Genomic DNA, 22,911 nt, shown 5'->3' on the forward strand with positions numbered 1-22,911 from the left:
CCCGGATCTCCACTGGTCTGGTGTTACATGAAACGAGACTGCTCAATAGCTCCTACTGAAATGAGGATTTCTGAAAAGAGCGTTCACTGGTTGAATAGTGTAACAAGCAGCAGGCAAAGTTGTTTCCTTGGTTTAAACGAAACAATAATCACTGGTGCAGAAAAGACCGATCCCGGATTTACTAGAAACGATCGGTGAGGACAAGCATTTCCCTTTACTTAATAAACACAGTTCGTGTGAACAAAATGGTTTCCTTGGCTTAAGAAATACAATCGATGCATACACGATTGCTTCCTTGGCTGAAAAGAAACATAATTATGTACCTCCACAAAAATTAATGTAGCTCCAATTCAATTTAAAGCAAATTTCTTTTCTGTGTGAGTCAGTGTTAATATATTTAACAGACATTTATGTTTGGGCGTTATAGGTGTGTCACTGTGATCCTTTTAAGGCATGTATCATGGTAATTGCCGATAATCTACATTGTCGCCAGTCATCATATAACTCAGTTACCAACGCCTGATGCCTCTATTGCAGATTCCAATTTGTTAATATTGTACTTTAACTTAGATTTACGATGCCGTACTTACTTTCCTAGTGATTTTAAATCATACATTTTTTCAGATTGCGTGTCAGAGTACATTAAACATATATAAGAAACCCCGAACTTTGATCTATTGTAAACATGTTGTTTTTGTCATACTAAATCGTCAAGGGAGATGTTTATTTTGATCGATGAATTTCTTACAATCCCTCCTAGGTACAGCTGTCCAATTGATTACAAAGTTAAACAAGTTTATTTGTCTTTCGTACATGCCATATATCAATAATAATAATGTCAATTCTTCCATTATTTGTTTTACAAAGACAACGTTTTGTTTTTATATTTATGTTGATAGGTGTGAGCGGTAACGACATGTTTATCTCATCGAGGAAGCGGACAAAATTGATTTTTTGTGAGTGCCGAAGCGATGAGGGAAAATGCCATTGTTGAGTCACAAGTCATAACATTGTCAGCTGACAAGAAAATAGAAAGGTTCTAATTATTTCTTGAATGTGTGTTTCACCAAAGTGTTCAGAAGATGGTACTCGTTGTAACTACCTGAGATTGGCACGTTATGGGTGAAACATGGAACGTCGACACGGAGTCTGTAGAACCGCATAATGACAGGAATATCCATGTTTGGCCATTAATATTTTTTCTCAACTCTAGCCTGAACCAGCAAAAGAGGGGAAGACGAAAACAATAAATAATAATGTAAAACAATTTAATATTATTCACTAATTATGTAATCTATTTCATGTCTGTCCTTATCTTATAACAACCAGTTTTGTGATTATGAATATATCGTTCTATGCTTATACATTTAACCTTATTGGTTATGCCTTGAGATAGACAAAAGCATGCTTAAAATATAAAAGCAGCTTATTTTATGAAATATTTAAATTTAGATCACTTGGCAACTACCTTTAAATATATTCATGACGTAAATCACGTGGCTTTTTTTCGGAAGCAATTTTGTAATACATGAAAATAAGAAAGATCAAGCTCACCTGGGTATTTTTTATGAGCGTGCGTTGGTAAGATTATTTTTGGTAACACACCGGGGCATACATTTCTACGGCGGCGGGGAAAACTTGAGCTGAGACTTCGTATTGTTTCCCATCGGAATGGAAATTTAGAGTAGGCAGGGGAAACACAAAAATTACGGACAGCCTTAACTCTAGACGTGGTATCTCGGTGGACTAGACTGAGTGAGTGATTTTAGTTTTACGCCGCTTTTGGCAATATTCCAGCAATATCACGGGGTACACCTAGAATGGGCTTGACACGTCGTATCCATGTTGGGAATCGAACGAGCGAACGCCTTAACCACTAGGCTACCCACGGCCCCCGGTGGGTAAGAACTATAAACTGGCACTAGTTCGGACTGGTAAAAGCATCCACGCACACACTTGCACCAACACACTAGAGTCAAACCCATTTCACGTTTCTAACCTAATTCACTCGAGTGAGATATACATCGTACATTGACAGATACTTGATCTCCTCATTAAGTGTATAATAAAAATATTCTATAGTTAATAATATTATATATATAGTTCGTGTGAACAGAGTAAGTTTGTATTAGTATATGTAAGCTGGTATATTCATTCCTAGATTAGAATTGAAATTCTTCAAAGGCATTTAGAAGTTGGTGTAGTAATACAACTTTAGATTAGAATTAGTCACAGAAATATGGAATTTTACAATATATGTCTACAAAATGAAAAATCAAATCAAAATGGAGCCTAGAACAATGCCTTGAGAGAGCTAAAGCAATCTTTGCCTGGTTGCCTGGGTATGCTGCGCTGACGCTGAATATACCAAGGGAGCCAGGCAAATTGAAGTTTGACTTACCAAATCATTTTAGACTTGAGTTTGATATTTTAAAATTTCTTTTAGGCCTGGGCGACAAACTAGTCCATTTAGGCAGCACCGCTGTTATTTGACAGCAAAGGACTTTCAAAACATGAGCATGTAAGCTAAATGAGATTTTATGTTGGCTCCTCCAATTATTTTTCAGCACACGATTTTGTTTTGAAATGGCAGCGACTTTAGTCGATATCGTTTATCCAAAAAATATATGTTTATTTAAATGATATTGAAAAGCTGTGCATTCAACACCTATTGAAGCACTGTAGTTTAAATCCATTATTTTACAACATGCTATATTACATGGAATCAACAAAGAGTATTTCACTTTCAAAGAGTTACCTCCCTTAGAACAGCTCTTCAAAATAATGATTAAGTTTGGTATCAACTTCCGGCTTCGTGTTGTGTAGAAATATCACGTTGACTAGTCAATAGAAGATGGGTAAAGATTCGAGTGAAGAACGAGGTAAGAGTTATATCTTACGCATCTAGTTACATTGATTCAACTGTATGATTTCACGATTCCATCGGGATGGGAGTTCCACCGAGAACCAAAGTGGTACCTTGCAGCGTTTCCGACATATCACCACTATCAGTGTATCACTGATATTCATAGACAAAACAGAAGTGTACGGGCGTACTTCTATGACGAGTTTGTGTGCAGTATACCGGTTGTATCCCAAGCGGACAAACTGTATTGACATGCCTTGACCAGCCGTCTTTGGGTTCTTGGCTTAGTGGTTAGAGGTATGAGGGGTCGCGTCACCAGACATCCCACTTTATCTCCGTGTAATAATCCAGTAATATCAATTTTTTGGACACTCCCCAAAGCTCGACTGGTTAGTGTTTGATGGACAATGGCGGACATGGTTTCCAGAAAAATATGAATGTCACTAACACCTGTGCAGTTAGTCCAGCATATAACTAGACGACTTTGCACTATACCAAGGTGTGCTCGACCTTGGCTGGAATACGAGTTTATTCATATGAACTACTGTGCAGTGCAATATTTACTTCCTTGTGTATGCATATCAACAAGGTAGAATGATCCATTAAATAGCACTAATTAACTGTGATGGTTTCATGGTCCTAAGGTAACTATCTGCTTCACTTTCTAACTGAGACAGTGATCCGGGAAGTGATGCAGCGCCCTCTGAGTCAGAAAAAGTGCACCCGATAATGTGCCCTTCTCTTATTCCCTATGATGATACCTGGCACCAGCTTCGTTGATCTTGCGTTCATTGATCATTAGATTTTGATGTGTTAGGGCTACAGTAGCTTACCCCTACTCTCAATAGCCCTTGTATACCTTTTCCGATCAACCCTTCGATTACAGTCATTAGGGTTAGCATGTTTTGGGACCCATTTCAATCGAACAGTTTTTTATGATGATAATCAAGCACTGATTAGTTGTGGCAGTACCCATGCTTCTGGGTTTATCGCTAATTGAATTAACCAATTTGTTTAGTCAAGCTTCAACCTGACCTGACAATGCCCTGTTTGCTCACACATGCTCATTGGAATCAGAATCACATTTTCAAGTCATGGAAAAAAGTTAAGGAAAAAGCAGGATAGACTCACATAGGTGTCTGTTGATTTTTCTTACAGAAAAGAACACCCAGGCATATGCAGCACTGGGTATTGGTCTCATCTGTGTCATCGTTGGGCTCCCATTGTGGTGGAAGACTACAGAGGTGTATCGCGTGCAGCTACCATATGGAGAAATCACAACACTTGCAGCCACAAAGGTTAACATATGTGATGATGAAAACTACTTGCCATGAAATTAAAGGAACAGTTATTAGTGGCCTGCCCAATACATCCACATTATAATAATGTTCAATAAAATCTTCATACATGTTCCCGTTTGAGAGTGAGAAATTCCTTTTGAATTGTCTATAATGGAAGAACAAAACATGAATCATGTCTAGAAGTAATACTGTATGTGTTCACCAATGCAAGTGTATGAAATAAGATAATGCATATTTAGCTCAGTTCCTTCCTCCCTAAATATATGTGTGCTTCTGTCTTCCGGACCGCCCTTAATCCAGAGCCCCAGCCCTTAATAATTTTCTGGCATAGGCAATAATTGATGGTGCTTTGATAAACCAATCATATGATTAAAAAGGATCAAAATTTGAGGAACAAATAGTGTGCCCTAACATGTCCTAAAATGCGAAGTACATGTTCTCGTGTATTTTATCACATTTGTTTTGGACTCTCATTTATACTTATACATGTGGCGGTGGGGTAGCCCAGTGGTTAAAGCATTCACTTGTCACACCGAAGACCCGGGTTCAATTCCCTACATGGGTCTGGTGTCCCCCGCCGTGATATTCCTGGAATGTTGCTAAAAGCAGAGTAAAACCATACTCACTCACTCATTCACTATACTTACAGCTATACATGAGTTATACAGGAAACGTGGTTATGTTTCAGATTGAGTACCTGGTCAATGTGGAGATGATCAGTTTTGATGGCAGCATTGATTTGTCTCAGTTGAGCAAAGAGGTCCAATCAAGTCTATCTTCAGGTATAAATACCTATGTATGATATATTAAGACAATATAAAATATGACACTGTCATGTTCATGGTGATGACTTGTGGCATTTGATTTGACCACAAGTATCAGGGGAAAGTGCTACTATGATATGTCATAGCTTTGAGGCCTATGGACGCTCAGTTCTACACATTGATGCTGAACCATTAATGTAGAAAAAGCAAGTATCTTTTACATTATAAACTTGGTGTCTTTAAGTTGGTGTTTTTAACGGCGAAAATCAAGATATGAAATAATTTACATTGCGAAAATCAAGATATGAAGTAATTTACATTGCGAAAATCAAAATATGAAATAATTTACATTGACCTCAATGGCAAAGGAGCTGGAAGTTTTTCAAAAGATTCAAAGCTGGTGTGGCTTAAGGCCACTGGTGGATTGTAGTTAATCAGTGTATTAAATATGGGGACTGCAAATATTGCAATATTTAATCAAGCTTTGATTATGTCAAAACGTGCCACTTAAAACATTATCGCATGGTATCACTTCCCACTGTGATTACTAAGCAATATCTCGCAGTTATCCTGCAGTAGCTTGTATTGGTGGTCTGGACTGTGTTAACAATATGTTATTGGGACTGTAAAGTTTGTTGCAATGAAGATGTATATGTGATATTATGATGCATGTTTGTTTTAGAAAACAAGAAGACACTCATACCAACCTACAGAATTTCAGCCAGGGAACCTGTCAATGAAGAAATGGTTATGCTGAAAGTTGCTAGTTCTTTAAAAGGTATTGATTGTAGTATGATACAAATTCTGTGGTTTAAAATGTCATGTCACTCGATCAGATTAAAATGTTAATGTATTTGTGTTTGAATGTTAGTCATATTCACGATGTTCATGTACAGTAGAATACTTTTATAATGAACACGGATATAACGAACTGACGGCTATAGCGAACTGTTTTAAAATAAACCTCTGTATATTATCATATAAAACAAGCCGTGAATAACGAATTCTTTATAATGAACTTAATGGCTATAGCGAACTGATTTGCATCCCCGGGAGTCCCAGTTAACACTAATTATATAACGGTGTGAATAACGACCTGAGCGAACTCAATCAGTGTCAATATTGTGGTGCTCACCTTGAAATCTGTGTATAGCGAACGAGGTATCGTTGCTAAATCATCACACGGTGAAAGTTCATCAGTCAGCCCTGTCCTCGTTCTCAGCTGCCCGGTTACCTCGAAAAGTACGATTTGAATTTGCCGATTTGAATGAGGCTGTATGAAGTCGGCCTGTCGTATGAATGACTGAATAAACTGAGTAGGAATGTACCGTACTGTACAGTGTGTCTTTATTGTTCTTTCAATGGAACTTCATGAATAGCAAACTACGGATATAACGAACTAATTTCAGTGGTCCCTTGGAGCTTGTTATAAAGGTATTTTTCTGTAGTACCTTGTCTGTCAAGTGTCATACAGACCCTGAAACAAATATCCCCAATAAGGGAGTCAGATATCATATAGAGTTATCTTATTTTATACAGAGATATCTTTGGTAGTCATATAAGATTTTTTTCTTTCAGAACTGGACAGAAAGCTGACTAGTCATCTAGGAAATGAACGCAACAAATACTTCGTAGTTTTGCTAAAGGACAAATCGAAAATGTTCTCCACAAAAACTTTCATTGGCTGCAATAGGATCACATTCCTGAACCCCGCTGGCCAAGGTAGGCTGTTCTAATGAATGTTGATGTGCTTCCTAATTACTTTGAGGTGTTGCATCACTGATGATATGTGGAATGGTGCAACATTCCACCTTTCTGAGGGTAACCTGTTTGTTTGCTTGTTGTTTAATGTCGCTCTCAGCAATAATCCAGCTATATTGTGGCAGTATGTAAATAATCAAGTCTGGACCAGGCAACCCAGTGATCAACAGCATAAGTATCGATCTACACAATTGGGCTACAATGACACCCTGACGTTGTCTTATGACATGCATGGGTTGCTGAAGACCAATTCCAACCCAGATCTTCACGAGCAGCGGGTGACCAGTAAATAATTTTGTTAGGACCAGACCAATGGTTGATGTTAAGAGCAAGCAGCAAGTAAGTCACAGAACTTGACCAGCAATTCCATTTTGGCAGAGTCTTACAGCATGGTTTGAATAGATATCTCTTTAGGTAAGCAAGAAATCAAGTCTCAAGCCAAAGAACATAGACAAAAAAACTTTTCTTGAACATTTCTTTTCTCTGACAAAATTCTTTCCCTATCACAAGAGATGCCTTGCAGGCTGGATAGTAATTTTTCTTGTGCCTGTGACTTCAGATGTGACCTCACTGGGGAAGGCGGTGTCTTCTGTGCTGAAGGAAGTGATTGTCAGAGAAGCAGCAGTGAAGAAGAGTCTGGTTGCTGCCAAAGGAGCAAGGTCTTTGAAGGTAATGAGATTACCATGGTTACTGAGAGGAAGGAATTAAATGACCACTTTGGTTTCTAGAATTCTTTATTCCTTTAGGTAATAAATCATTGTCAGTACACAGGTATCACAAACCTTTGCTCGTACTCCAAAGGGGAATAACTCTCAATAGTTTGAGTAAAAACATTGCCCCCCAAACATCTTCTTAACAGTTACTGCATATGTCTTGAAAATCATGTAAACTGTAATGGAGTATAGAGGTGAGTGGTGATGGACAGTATTTGATATATATTTGTAAGGGGGACTACCTCTCAAGGGTTTGAGTAAACACTATTGCCCTAAAAACATCTCAACAGTTACTGCAGATGTCTTGAAAATCATGTACATCTAAATTATGATGGAGGTACCAGGCCCAGAAATGGGCTTCACACATTGTACCCATGTGGGGAATCGACCCGGGTCTTTAGTGGAATGGGCAAGCGCCTTAACCTCTAGGCTACCCCACCACCCCTGCCTCAATACAAGGCCATGTAAAATACTCCTACGATTATAATGACAAACTATATGAATAACAGATTCTTTTATTTCGTGAGTGCAATGTTTCAATACAGATTCTTGTACCCTGCATGACAATGGTACAAAAATCCGTACCTCCTTGACAACAGTACGAGAATCTGTAACAGTAGTAGCAGAGACCTAAGTAAAATAATGTAAGCATTTGGAGTCTTTGAAAATGTTCTGACTAGTGTTGGGAATTGGTTGAAATCTCACAATTGATGATTGGTTCAATACCAACGACCTATCATCGAAAGAAAAATTGGTTAGCGTCATTTTTCAGATTTTCCTATTCAGGTTGTAGTTGCAGATAAGTATAAAGAAAAAAACATTTGGTTCTCTGTTGTTGTGTTTAGAAACTGCACAAATTACATTTGCAGATTTCACATCCAGTGTAAAATGATTCAGTTCCAGTGTAACATTAACTTCCCAGATTCTTCAAGAAATATTCAGTCATGACTTTTCAGAAAGTGAAGTGAGTTTTCTTGGAAATAAACACGCTTTCAGGCCCTGACAACGTCCTAATATTGTTCCATCATCAAGTATTTCAAACTCTGTTACAGCGGTTCCAAAATTGTTTGTGATTGATTATGAAAAATGTGATCGATTGCTTGGTCGTTTGGCCACTGCGACCAATCTTCAATTATTTCAATTAATCGGACCACCACTAGTTCTGACTTGTCATTCATTTGACATGTTAAACATTTATAATCTGTTTGGTTTCATGTCACGTTTAATCATGTTCATGTAACACTTTGTTGGACCTGTAGTCTGTAAATTATGTCGATGTATATTTTCATTCAGCCAGACAAGGAAAGCATGAGATCACTGAGGTCAACACCTGGATATGATATGACCTTCACCTTGGTAAACCCTCAGCCAGATATTGTTGATGCACAGTGGGACATCAAGGCTGGGATTGAGGGTACGTGAGCTAGGTCCTCGACATTGAAAACAAAATCTTCCCTTTTATACTTTGCAGGTTATGGTTGTCAGTGGTATTGTGCTTGATTTGAAAGTAACATACAGTTATGTTGGAGGTTTTACATGCAGTCTTGTAACTTGGAGTCCAATAATGGTTGGTTTGAATCCCTCAGACTAGTGAAGATCTGGGTTAGAATTGGTCTTCAGCAACCCATGCTTACCGTAAGCGGCGACTAACAGATCAGTTGGTCAGGCTCGCTGACTTGGTTGACACATGTCATCGTATCCCAATTGTATAGATCGATGTTCATGTTGTTGATCACTGCATTGTCTGGTCCAGATTGGAATATTTACAGACCACCTTCATATAGCAGGAATATTGCTGAGTGCGATGTTAAACAACAAACCAAACCAAAAACACTGTTTACTGGGACCCTTCTCCAAACCGGAATCCCAAAGCAGTCCAGATGGAAGACTGCTCATGCTGTAGACCACGAGTTTCCTTACCATGCATAACCCAGAAATGACCATTACAATTAGCCTTGTAACAGCTGGATCCTGGTCGGACAAGACGTACAACAAGACGTAACTCCTTTGCATGTGGACATTTAAATAATTGGGCAACAGACCAACAAACGCAGCCGATGATTGGAAGCATTATATTGAATCCCAGATTAGTGCTCATGCTGTCAACCACAAGTTTCCTTAATAATAATAATTGCATTTGTATAGCGCATCATTCACTAATAAATGCTCTGTGCGATTAAGATGGAAATTGACACTTAAAAAGAAATGTTTTGAGGCCAGTCTTAAAAGATGTTAGTGACTCGCTGGTTTTGAGTTCAAGCGGTAGCGCATTCTTCTTCATTGCTGCATTGAAAGCGAACGACCTTTTGCCAAAGTTGGTTTTGATGTTTGGCACTGTCACTAGCATTTGGTTTTGTGATCTCAGTGAGCGTGAGGGCTGATACAGGGGCAGTAACTCTGCGAGGTAGTTCCTGATCATGTATAACCCAGAAATGATCATTACAATCAGCCTTGTAACAGTCGGCCATGGCGTAAAACACCACTAACTCCTTGGCATGTGGATATTTGAAACGAGCAGGCATGATAAAATCCATTGAACATTTATAGAATTCTGACCAGTTACAATATTCAGCAGAGTAACACGACTGTAATTGTGTTACAGCTTACCTGAAACCCTTCCTGAGTAAGCTGGATGCCTTCGCAGACTTCACCCTGACGTCACAGGTGAGTTATCAAGGTGTCGAGATACATTGTCAAAATCTGCTAGATTAGATGTTAACACTAATATCAGTAATTTGCCAGCTTGCTGGTCAGGCTCAGTGTCTTTGCTGATTTGGTTCCATGATATCCATATGGAATATGATGCTTCTTCATCATCTTCAGTCAATCATGAGTGAGTGAGTTTAATTTTACACCGCTTTTAGCAATATTCCAGCAATATCACGGCAGGGGACACCAGAAATGGGCTTCACACATTGTAAACATGTGGCGAATCGATCAGTCAGTGGATTGTCTAGACCAGACTGGAATATTGCTGATTACAACACAGATCACCGAATTATTAACAAAATGGAGTTCATATGTTGTCTTTTGGGTTGCAGTACCATCATGAACTAATTTAAACACTTGTACATGTCCTAAACCGTGAAAGTCAAGAAAGACAGGTGGGGTGGATGATTGCGTCAGTTGACATGACAGAGGGACCCTGTACCCACCTGTACCTATCTCACCAGTGTTGGTAATCAGTTAGTGAGAGAGGGGCGGTGGGGTAGCCTAGTGGTTAGAGCGTTGGCTCGTCACGCTGAAGACCCGGGTTCGAATCCCCACATGGGTACAATGTGTGAAGCCCATTTCTGGTTCCTGCCTTGATGTTGCTGGAATATTGCTAAAAGCGGCGTAAATCCAAACTCAGTCAGTCAGTTAGTGAGAGAACCAGGTGATGTTGTAGGTACTGTACTTCACTGGTCTGGTGCGTCGCCCCCAGAGGAACTCCGTGACAGGGGACTCCTTCTACACAGAGCAGGACCTGCCTCATCTCATCACTCCGCTCGAGTCCAAGCTAGGTGAGAACTCCCCTTCTGCATATAGTACTTGTAGATTCTTCTGTGTTCTGTACAGAGTTGCTTCCCTTAGTCCTGCCAGTATCTGGTTATCTCTTTTTTTAGTCCCAGATTTTCCTAAATTATTATCAACAGCAATATAATGCTGACAGGGGCGGATACAGCTTTTTGAGAAATGTTGTGCGGCACAGTTCATTTTCACCCATTTTCATGAGCGTTTCAATGGTCAATTAATAAACTTTGAGGACAAAAGGGGGTGCACACCCCTGCACCCCTCTCTGGTTCTGACGTCTTATGAGTTCTGGTCTGGGGAGATTAAGGGGGCTGACATTTTCATGTTATGTAGAAGGAGGGGTTTGCTTTCTAAGGAGATAGTTGTCCTTAGGTCACGACAAAGGGTCATTGTTTTTTGGATGTTGCTCTTAATATCAATCACTGATCTCAGACAAAGAAGACATCGCTCCATATGTGTTTACAAGTAATTATTTCTTGTTCTGCGGACAGGTTCTCACACGTCCAACAACCCCGCTCTAAACTTCCTGGTGTACATACCAACACGAGACCAGAGTCCGCTATATGTCAAGGATAAATCAGGTAATTGTTGTGTAGTGTACATACCAACACGAGACCAGAGTCCGCTATATGTCAAGGATAAATCACGTAATTGTTGTGTAGTGTACATACCAACACGAGACCAGAGTCCGCTCTATGTCAAGGATAAATCAGGTAATTGTTGTGTAGTGTATATACCAACATGAGACCAGAGTCTGCTCTATGTCAAGGATAAATCAGGTAATTGTTGTGTAGTGTACATACCAACTTGAGACCAGAGTCCGCTCTATGTCAAGGATAAATCAGGTAATTGTTGTGTAGTGTACATACCAACACGAGACCAGAGTCTGCTCTATGTCAAGGATAAATCAGGTAATTGTTGTGGAGTGTACATACCAACACGAGACCAGAGTCTGCTCTATGTCAAGGATAAATCAGGTAATTGTTGTGTAGTGTACATACCAACTTGAGACCAGAGTCCGCTATATGTCAAGGATAAATCACGTAATTGTTGTGTAGTGTACATACCAACACGAGACCAGAGTCTGCTCCATGTCAAGGATAAATCAGGTAATTGTTGTGTAGTGTACATACCAACACGAGACCAGAGTCTGCTCTATGTCAAGGATAAATCAGGTAATTGTTGTGTAGTGTACATACCAACTTGAGACCAGAGTCCGCTCTATGTCAAGGATAAATCAGGTAATTGTTGTGTAGTGTACATACCAACACGAGACCAGAGTCTGCTCCATGTCAAGGATAAATCAGGTAATTGTTGTGGAGTGTACATACCAACACGAGACCAGAGTCCGCTCTATGTCAAGGATAAATCAGGTAATTGTTGTGTAATGTACATACCAACACGAGACCAGAGTCTGCTATATGTCAAGGATAAACCACGTAATTGTTGTGTAGTGTACATACCAACACAAGACCAGAGACTGCTCTATGTCAAGGATAAATCAGGTAATTGTGTAGTGTACATACCAACACGAGACCAGAGTCTGATCTATGTCAAGGATAAATCAGGTAATTGTGTAGTGTACATACCAACACGAGACCAGAGTCCGCTCTATGTGAAGGATAAATCAGGTAATTGTTGTGTAGTGTACATACCAACACGAGATAACAGTCCGCTCTATGTCAAGGATAAATCAGGTAATTGTTGTGTAGTGTACATACCAACACGAGATAACAGTCAGCTCTATGTCGAGGATAAATCAGGTAATTGTGTTGTGTACAAACTGACACGAGACCAGAGACTGATCTACGTCAAGAATTATTCGTCTCACTGACGCTGATGTCTGATGTACATACTAACATGAGGAGTATAAAGTTGTCTTGTTCATATATTTGAAGTTTCTTGTCATGAAAGTAAATCTATGAAATATTTATTTCATATGAAATTCTGGGATCATGTCATCCAATTTGCAGATTTAGCCGATGCATGTTATACTTTCCAAATGGGGCAGATGTTCATGTTGTCAGTCACTAGATTGTCTGGTCCAGACTTTATCATTTGTAGACATAATCATGAAGCTTGGATATTGTTGAGTGCAGTTTTTAAGCAACAGGGAAAATGAGACTTTACTGACTTTCACAGATAAGGCTGTCCCAAGCAATGCATTCTTCAGTCCGCGGTGGGGAGGGATCTGGATAAGCAATGTGGAAGTTCCCCCCAACTCCAGTCTACCCCACTCCATCAATATTGATGTCAGGAAGATGATGGAGGTGTTCATCACTCAGATGCGGATGTTGCTCAACCTGCAGGGCCAGGTAGGGTTTGTTGATGTAACTCATTTAGATATACATTAGTCACTCATTTACAGTTAGTCACTCATTTACAGTTAGTCTTGTATTTACAGTCAGTCTTGTATTTACAGTTAGGCACACATTTACAGTTAGGCACACATTTACAGTCATTCATTCATCTACAGTCAGTCTTGTATTTACAGTCATTCATTCATCTACAGTCAGTCTTGTATTTACAGTCAGTCATGTATTTACAGTCAGTCATGTATTTAGAGTTAGTCTTGTATTTACAGTTAGGCACACATTTACAGTTAGTTGTTCATTTACAGTCAGTCTTGTATTTACAGTTAGTCACTCATTTACAGTCGGTCATGTATTTACAGTCAGTCATGTATTTACAGTCGGTCATGTATTTAGAGTTAGTCTTGTATTTTCAGTTAGGCACACATTTACAGTTAGTCGCTCATTTACAGTCAGTCATGTATTTACAGTTAGTCACTCATTTACAGTCGGTCATGTATTTACAGTCAGTCATGTATTTACAGTTAGTCACTCAGTTACAGTCGGTCATGTATTTACAGTCAGTCATGTATTTACAGTTAGTCTTGTATTTACAGTTAGGCACACATTTACAGTTAGTCATGTATTTACAGTTAGTCATGTATTTACAGTCAGTCATGTATTTACAGTTAGTCATGTATTTACAGTTAGTCTTGTATTTACAGTTAGGCACACATTTACAGTTAGTCATGTATTTACAGTTAGTCTTGTATTTACAGTTAGTCACTCATTTACAGTTAGTCATGTATTTACAGTTAGTCATGTATTTACAGTTAGTCTTGTATTTACAGTTAGGCACACATTTACAGTTAGTCATGTATTTACAGTTAGTCATGTATTTACAGTCAGTCATGTATTTACAGTTAGTCATGTATTTACAGTTAGTCTTGTATTTACAGTTAGGCACACATTTACAGTTAGTCATGTATTTACAGTTAGTCTTGTATTTACAGTTAGTCACTCATTTACAGTTAGTCATGTATTTACAGTTAGGCACACATTTACAGTTAGTCACTCATTTACAGTTAGTCATGTATTTACAGTTAGGCACACATTTACAGTTAGTTGCTCATTTACAGTCAGTGATGTATTTACAGTTCGTCGCTCATTTACAGTCAGTCATGTATTTACAGTTAGTCATGTATTTACAGTTAGGCACACAGTTACAGTCGGTCATGTATTTACAGTCAGTCATGTATTTACGGTTAGTCTTGTATTTACAGTTAGTCGCTCATCTACAGTCAGTCATGTATTTACAGTTAGTCATGTATTTACAGTTAGGCACACAGTTACAGTCGGTCATGTATTTACAGTCAGTCATGTATTTACAGTTAGTCTTGTATTTACAGTTAGTCGCTCATCTACAGTCAGTCATGTATTTACAGTTAGTCGCTCATTTACAGTCAGTCATGTATTTAGAGTTAGTCATGTATTTACAGTTAGGCACACATTTACAGTTAGTAACACATTTACAGTCAGTCATGTATTTACAGTCATTCATTCATCTACAGTCAGTCATGTATTTACAGTTAGGCACTCATTTACAGTCAGTCATGTATTTACAGTCATTCATTCATCTACAGTCAGTCAGGCATTTGCAGTCAGTCATTCATCTACAGTCAGTCAGGCATTTGCAGTCATTCATTCATCTACAGTCAGTCACAACCAAGATACAACTACATATTGTAAGGATATTTAATGGGTGGTGCCATTTCCTATATCTATAAAAAAGTGAGGTCTGAAAATTTCATGGCTAACTTGACTGTTGAACTGTTTCAGGTATCCAGTGCCGATCTGTCATTCGCTGACCTGGAGAACCAGGGCATCACACCATGGGTAAGTGTTAGGTAACACATGTAAGTTATATCAATGCAAGCTAGCTTAATGGTGGAGGAATGCTTGAACTGACGTGTCAGATGTTTACCGACAAGCATGAGGATGGTGCTGAAATACCTAGAAATATTAATGGGCCGAACCGGGAGTCCAACCATCAGTCATAAGATCCTGGTTTGCCCAAGGGTTGCAACTCTGCACAGCAAAGTCATAACAGGTGACTAACAGGATCAGGTGGTCAGGCTCACTGGCTTGGTTGACACATGTCATCGGTTCCCAATTACGCAGATCAATGCTCATGCTGTTGATCACTGGCTTGTCTGGTCCAGACTCGATTATTTACAGACCGCCTGCCATATAGCTTGAATATTGCTGAGTGCGGAGTAATACTAAACTCACTCACTCACACTGCACAGCAATTGTGTGCCTTAGACAACTTCACAGTCTGTGTCCCTAGGATGCATTAGTTTAGTTTAGGATGTTTGTCTTTTAACACTGCACTCAGCAATATTCCTGCTTTCTGTAAATATTTGAGTCTGGACCAAGCAGTCCAGTGATCAACAGCATGAGCATCGATCTCAAGGATGCATTAAGAGTATCCAGTTGTCAATAGAGGACATATTGTAAGTATATAAATGATTGTTCTTTCACTGTTTCATTCTATGCAGGAGGTGGATGCATGGCTGAGGAGTTTCTGTGTGGAGAACATCGCCACATCGGCAGGAACGTTGTCCTCCCTTGCTCAGCTGCTTGGGGAGATCGGCAACATCGTCATCAAGGATGACATTGGTACTGAGGTAAGTTTCAACAACGCTGCATCACTGCTACAACTGTTCCAAATTTAACTGAACGGTCTATACATCACCCTGGTCTATACATCACAGGTGACTGGGGATCAGGTCTAACCTTGAGTCCCAAAATTATCTCCCCTTTAGATTTGCAATGGGGTGCTGGGGACATGCTCTGCCCGAGGTCGCCAGATTGCTTCATATGTAGGATTTAGCCTCTGTGTAAACAGCTGTGATACAAAGCACCCTTAGAGAAAACTAAAGCAAATATTCACTTTTCAGGTTGTGTCAGGAAGATTACTAAACATTACCAACTTTGACAGTATTGGCATTTGTTTTGAATTATAATTTATCCACACAACTTTACATACTACACTCGTGCATTTTCATGGAATTTGAAGGAAGGCCATATTAGCAGTGCGTTCTGGACTATAAATTTGGCTCAGTATTGATAGCAGTTTAAATCTAAGTTGGGCACCCAAATAATGTTTTGAAAACAGGAGTCTCAAGGATGATACCATTTAATGACTGTTGAATTGCAGGTTGAATCATCTGTGGCGGCCATCAGGGAGAGTCTGAGACAACTGGCAGAGGGACAACTAGAGGAAGCATTTCTTTCCTCCAAGAGAGCTCTCATAGCTTCAGGTGGGTTTCCGTTCTTGTTCTTTGTCTCTTTCTCAGCTTCTTTGACTGCAGGCAGGAAGAAGAAAATTATATATAAGACACCAGCTTTTGTCTGAGAATATAACTGACAGGATGTTTGTTCAAGATGTGTTCAATAATCATTCACAGGTTGATAATGCTTGTGCTGTTTTTTAAAGTGGAACAGTATTGGTGTTGAGAGAGCGAAGCTCAACGAAGTTGAGAGAAAAGCAATGGCTTGGGAGACTAACAGCCACTGAATTGAAAATGATTGATAATCCTTGTTTTGTAAATGTACATGGAAGACTTGACACAAGTGATTTTGCGTAGATCGATGCGTAGATCGATGCTCATGCTGTTGATCAGTGGATTGTCTGGTCCAGACTTGATTAGTTACAAACCACCACCACATACTGTAAATCATGAAATTAATGCGAGCATTTTATTAATGCGAAAAATGCGTCTGTACTCTTCTCGCATTATTATAATGACACATTTCAGTCTGACCATGTCTACTTAATATAAGACAGAAAACGTAAATCTGTTGACACTACACATTACACCAATACAGGTCACTTCCTCATTACAGGTATCTCAAGCCACATGTAATTATCACTGGTTACAATCACTGGGCATTGTTTAAAGTCACTCAAGCACATCAGCCAGGCCGGGACATTCTCCAGCCACTTGTTTCTTGTACCTTGGTTGATGACTTGGTAGATGACTTGTATCTTTCAAGTTGGATTACGTTTATACATCTTGTCATAAGACAAGTAGTTAGCAAGCAATCATGTGATCAAACATGGCAGCTTAATCAAAACATCATCAGCTCATTTCCATTCATTGCTTAACAAGCTCAATTCATTTTATCATCAACACAGATTCCTGAGCTCGCATTAGTTTCGTGACGCATTTTAGACTAGACCCTCGCACTCGCATTCGTGACGCATTAATTTCATGATTTACAGTAGCTGGAATGTTGCCAAGTGCAGTGTTAAACAACAAACAAACAAACAACACATAACCTGTTCATTGATATAACATGTATATGTATAAGTTTCAGTAACAGTTAATGAGATTGTCCATTTGATTGCAGAAAAGGCTTTCTTTGATCCTTCCTTGCTGGAACTCTTATACTTCCCTGAAGATCAAAAGTAAGTCAGCCCACTCCATAATTTACACTGGGGAAATAGTTGGAATATTGGTAACCGTTCATACATTCACTTTATTACCCACGTGGTCAACGTATGGGTAGTTGCATGCTAATCTCATACGTCACACGAGTGTCGTATCACGTTGACCTGTGTCGTAACGACTTGACCTGACATTCTAATGATTTGATTGGATAACTGATAAACTCTCAGTTAGGTCACGTTGTGACGGAACTACTTGGTCATTCATAACAAACACGTGAATTCATTCATTCTACAACTTATATGCATTGTGGGAATGTAAACATTGCGAACGTTGCCGTATCGCTGTTTAATTGTGAGTCGAACTGAGACATTATATGCGTTGAAAAACATAAACGCAAAGTTTCCACCAGTGATGATAACCGAGTGAAGCAACTCCAAACCAAGAAACGGGGCGCTACAGAGTAGTATAATGTAGGAGGCTGTACGAGGCGATGACAGCTGACATGCATCGTGACATCGGTTACCAAGGGGGCAGACAAGCAAAGCGTAGTGACGTCATTACACTGTGACATCATGCAAAAGGTGTACTACAGAACAACATTCTTCCGCAACCTGTTTATGAAACCGGTTTCGGTTTGAAACCATAAAAATAACAAAAATACGCTATTTTGTCAATTTAAAGCATGTAAGACGTGGGTAATAAATAAATACCACACTCGGTCTCATAACATACTAATTATACAAAACCTGTGACCTTCCTATGGTTTCTGACATGCTTTCGCTCGGTCAGATACCATAGGAAGGACACTCATTTCGTATAACTCGTATGTAATGAGACCTCGTGTAGTATTCTCTATGTATCCCTAGGTGGTCAGTGTGAATGATCATAGAATCAATAGCTGTTGTACTTGTCATGGTATAAAGGGGTATTGGGGTAGCCTAGTGGTTAAAGCGCTCGCTCATCACACTGAAAACCCAGTTCATCTTCCCACATGGGTACAATGTGAACCTCTATTGTGTCCTCTGCCGTGATATTGCTGGAATGTTGCTTAAAGTGGCATAAAACCCCACTCACTCGCTCATGATTCACAGGTGGATTAGAATGGACCCAGCATCCTGTGCTGGTCGATCAAGTGGATCGGATGGTCGGATATGATGATATGGTGGATTGCATGTCATCGTAACCCAATGCCTTGGGTTGCTGCTCACAGTATTGATCACTGATTTGGGTGGTCCCATTTTTCTCACTGCCATACGGTTGGAGCATTCTGATTGTGGCATTAAACAACAAACTAACAAAATGAACAAAATACTGTTGAATTGTTCTGTGGATATTCATGTTTGTTTATCAAAGTCAATAAATAAAGTCGATTTATCTCTTCACATGAAATTCATAATGTATTCAGTGTCATGCCCCTGCAGGTGTTTTGTGTTAAACGTCCCCAGTCACCAGTGTCTGTAATACAAGTAGACTTAATGGGGATTCTGGTGGTGGTGGTGGTGGAATTGGGTTTAACGTCGTGCTTGAGAATATTTCGCTCATATGACGACGTGCATGCTTGTGTATGTGTAAGTGCGGCTGCTTGTACTAGCCCAGACTGAAGCTGGTTTTATAGTGCTAGCTCACTGAGATACCATGCCGCAGTGAAGCAGGAATACCCCACTCAGACACATTATACTGACTCTGAGCCAACCAGTCCTTGTTGTACCCATTAATGCCGAGCGCCAGGCAGGGACCAACAAGTACCATATTTTAACGTCTTTTGGTATGACGCGGTCGGGGATCGAACCCGCGACCTTCCGCACTCCGGGAGGACGCTCTAACCACTACACCATGGAGGCGGTCAATGGGGATTCTGAGTTAGAATGGCAGTATATGTTACTCATCACATCAATCACTGGTTTTGTACTAGATCAATCTCCTTGAAAATCCCTGTCATGTGTCCATGTTGTTCCAGATTTGCCATCTACATCCCCTTGTTCCTGCCCATCAGCATCCCCGTGTTCACGTCACTGGTGCAGGCCATCAAGTGGTTCCGCAGCAGGAGGAAACAGAAGACGGAGTGACCGCACCATCACTAGTCGATTCATTCTATGCAGTGTCACTGGAACAGGCCTTGGCTCAGACAGCAGTTGTAGCGATATGACTATAAATTCTCATATACATTTCATCGTCACGATATGGCTGAAATATTGCCGATGTGACGTTAAATTTTAACTCACTTCTCATATACTTTTCAGCTTTCAAAATAATCATGGAAAGCAAAGAACCTAGTTTTAGAAATAACCTTATAAATTTTGTCAATGTTATCAAAGTAAGATTAGAGGTGGCGCCTGGACTGAACTTCCAAATTCTCATGGATCCCAGTAATATTTGGAACAGTTAGTCTCAGAACTTATTGCATTTCAGTTGAATTTGATCAATAGTATGAACGGGATGATATTTGACTGTGATGTGACAGCATTATATTAGCTCACCTAACCTCCAGTGAAATATGTTTGTTTGGCCTGTTAGTACATCATCTGAAAGCTGAATCTTTTATGCTTGCTCCACCAATGATGACACCCAACATATTCAGGTCTGAATGCATACATTGCCACCTTGACAGAAGCTGTAGAAACAGTTTTGCTAAAACAAAATAATTTTCAACATGTCATAAACACAGATAAGTTCCTTTACACAAAATAGTTGATATTTTTTGTTACAGGTTAGGAAACATTATTTAAATGTGGTAACATGATTCATATATAGAAAATAGATATTTGTATTTTTGCAGAATGTATTTTGAATATTAATGTTGTCAAACACTTTTGTTAAGTACTGCCTTTGTTTACATATTCAACTGTTGACTGCTTGTCCAGGTGAGCTACAGGGCTTGGTCTGGCACCAGGTGTACTTGGCTCACAGACCTGTTCTAGTTTGAAGAACAAAGCCTGATGGATAATACCAAGAGCATTGGTCCAGACATCCTCGTGTATCAAGTGTAATTTATCTTCATGCTATCAGGGGCGAAGACCCAGGTTAAACTTGGCGCTAAACTAAACTCACTATCTGATTTTAGCTTGTATGCAAGTTAAGCTAGAACTTTAAAGGTCTTGAAGCCAAGGAATTCCATCCCTGAGGATAATACACCCCAAAACATCTTATAGAACAGTCCTATGATTTACTTTACATGAGCAACATGTGATATGGGGAGATGAAATGGGGTTAGCTGTCAAGATTTTTGCTCTAATGTATAGTGTGTGTATGTGCGTTTGTGTGATTTGATAGTGCTAGCTCAGTCACATGACACACCTCAGTTTAACATATATACCCCACTAAAACTGTGTATACACTCTCTGAGCTGGCCAGTCCTTGTTTTATCCTGTTAATGCTGAGCACCAGGCAAGGTAACAATAAGTACCATATTCTGACGTCTTTTGGTTTGACACTTTGGGAATCAAACTAACCTGTGCTCCCCAGCAGATGCTCTGTCCACTAGACCGCACAGACAATAATTTGTTGGTAAGAGATGTGGAGGGGTCACTCCGAAGTGAAGCTGTTGAGGTAAATCTGCCGCTTAGTCTTTTGTGGAAAAGTATTAAAGATAAACGCTTGATAATAAAGGATGGAATCTTGGCTGTATTCTCTGAAATAATTGAAAGAAAATATGTTTCTGTTATTATATGTGTATTGGTTGAACAAGATGGTGTTTGTGTAAGTGTCTGACTTGTTTTGTGTAAATGTCTGACTTGTTTGTATAGCTGGATACATCTCAGACTGTGATATCAGTGTCATCCAAGTGGATATCTTTACATCATTGCTGTATATTGGGTCTTAGCTGTAGGTGTGTGTGATTATTTGAGAGAAATTATTCTGGGCTATGGCTGCTGCTTTGATGAAATGATATCATACATCTCGTGTCACGGTTGCAATTTTGATGAAATGATATCATACATCTCATGTGTCATGGGTGCAATTTTGATGAAATGATATCATACATCTCATGTGTCATGGGTGCAACTTTGATGAAATGATATGCATCTCGTGTCACGGTTGCAATTTTGATGAAATGATATCATACATCTCGTGTCATGGGTGCCATTTTGATGAAATGATAACATACATCTCATGTGTCATGGGTGCCATTTTGATGAAATGATATCATACATCTCGTGTCACGGTTGCAATTTTGATGAAATGGCGTCAGGTACTTACGTCAAGGTTGCAAGTTTGATCACAGTATATCATACATCTCATGTGTCATTGGTGCAACTTTGATGAAATGATATCATACATCTCGTGTCACGGTTGCAATTTTGATTAAATGATATCATACATCTCATGTCAAGGTTGCAACTTTGATGAAATGATATCATACATCTCATGTCACGGTTGCAACTTTGATGAAATGATATACATCTCGTGTCACGGTTGCAATTTTGATGAAATGGCGTCAGGTACTTACGTCAAGGTTGCAAGTTTGATCACAGTATATCATACATCTCATGTGTCATGGGTGCAACTTTGATGAAATGATATCATACATCTCATGTCACGGTTGCAATTTTGATGAAATGATATCATACATCTCATGTGTCATGGCTGCAATCTTTATGAAATGCACATGACTCACATGCATCTTTTTCTAACCAGCATTTATGCAGTTGTTTTCCAAAAAAGAAATCGAGTTTTGGAAGGGGAGAGTACAATATACATCATATTGATGCACATATAATAGTAGGTGAAAACTGACGGCTAATCCAGGATGTACAGGTGGCACGATCTTTGCCAATATGCTGGACTATTACTTTGTCAGCTCCACAAGCCACCATGTCATAGGTCAAATAGTGCTGAAGGTGCGTTCTCACGGTGCGACTTGTAGCAACAACTTGTAGCATGTAACACAGTAGCAACGTGAGAACACCCAAATCGTAACGATTTGAAATTACATCAACTAGTCACAGCCGAGTTGTAAGACACAGGATTTGTACTAATTCCTTCTACAAGCTCTCCAATCAATCAATAAGATCTGTGTTCACCTCCCAGTGATATCATGTTGGAGACATGACTGAAACAAAATGCCGTGTTCCGCCTAAGAATCCAGTTGCGGACCCACACCGACTTAAGCTTTCTCTTCTTCTTTAGTGACTGCGATATGTAGGCTGATATTACGGCTACGAGTTTCTTTTTGACAAATCCATGTTAGCAGTCTTTTGACATAAGTGAGAATCGCGCAAGATACAAGTTTTATAAGACACGA

At 39.4% G+C, this 22,911-nt stretch overlaps 1 protein-coding gene across 1 annotated transcript; it reads left to right on the plus strand.

Annotated features, from left to right (window-relative positions):
* The first annotated feature begins 2,798 nt into the window (after positions 1–2,798).
* Positions 2,799–22,322, plus strand: LOC124271653 (GPI transamidase component PIG-S-like). Its single transcript, XM_046706802.1, has 17 exons — positions 2,799–2,882; positions 4,025–4,164; positions 4,856–4,949; positions 5,614–5,709; positions 6,510–6,653; positions 7,252–7,361; positions 8,699–8,819; positions 10,008–10,069; positions 10,794–10,908; positions 11,410–11,499; positions 13,061–13,233; positions 15,049–15,105; positions 15,771–15,899; positions 16,433–16,535; positions 17,629–17,686; positions 19,627–19,833; positions 19,903–22,322. Exons 1-16 carry the CDS (start codon positions 2,855–2,857, stop codon positions 19,733–19,735), a joined length of 1,629 nt encoding a protein of 542 aa, XP_046562758.1. The 5' UTR covers positions 2,799–2,854; the 3' UTR covers positions 19,736–19,833; positions 19,903–22,322.
* The last annotated feature ends 589 nt before the right edge of the window (positions 22,323–22,911 follow it).

The sequence above is a fragment of the Haliotis rubra genome, unplaced genomic scaffold (genome assembly GCF_003918875.1).
Source record: "Haliotis rubra isolate DU_JTF1 unplaced genomic scaffold, ASM391887v1 Scf162, whole genome shotgun sequence".
In the NCBI taxonomy this organism is placed as follows: Eukaryota; Metazoa; Mollusca; class Gastropoda; order Lepetellida; family Haliotidae; genus Haliotis; species Haliotis rubra.

What these genes read in the sequence shown, in the direction of transcription:
- LOC124271653 (XM_046706802.1), top strand. Translation starts at nt 2,855, where the DNA reads ATGGGTAAAGATTCGAGTGAAGAACGAG. An exon ending in TCCGCTCGAGTCCAAGCTAG is followed by an intron (nt 10,909 to 11,409) that starts GTGAGAACTCCC and finishes TTCTGCGGACAG; the next exon opens with GTTCTCACACGTCCAACAAC. An exon ending in GAGAGCTCTCATAGCTTCAG is followed by an intron (nt 16,536 to 17,628) that starts GTGGGTTTCCGT and finishes ATTTGATTGCAG; the next exon opens with AAAAGGCTTTCTTTGATCCT.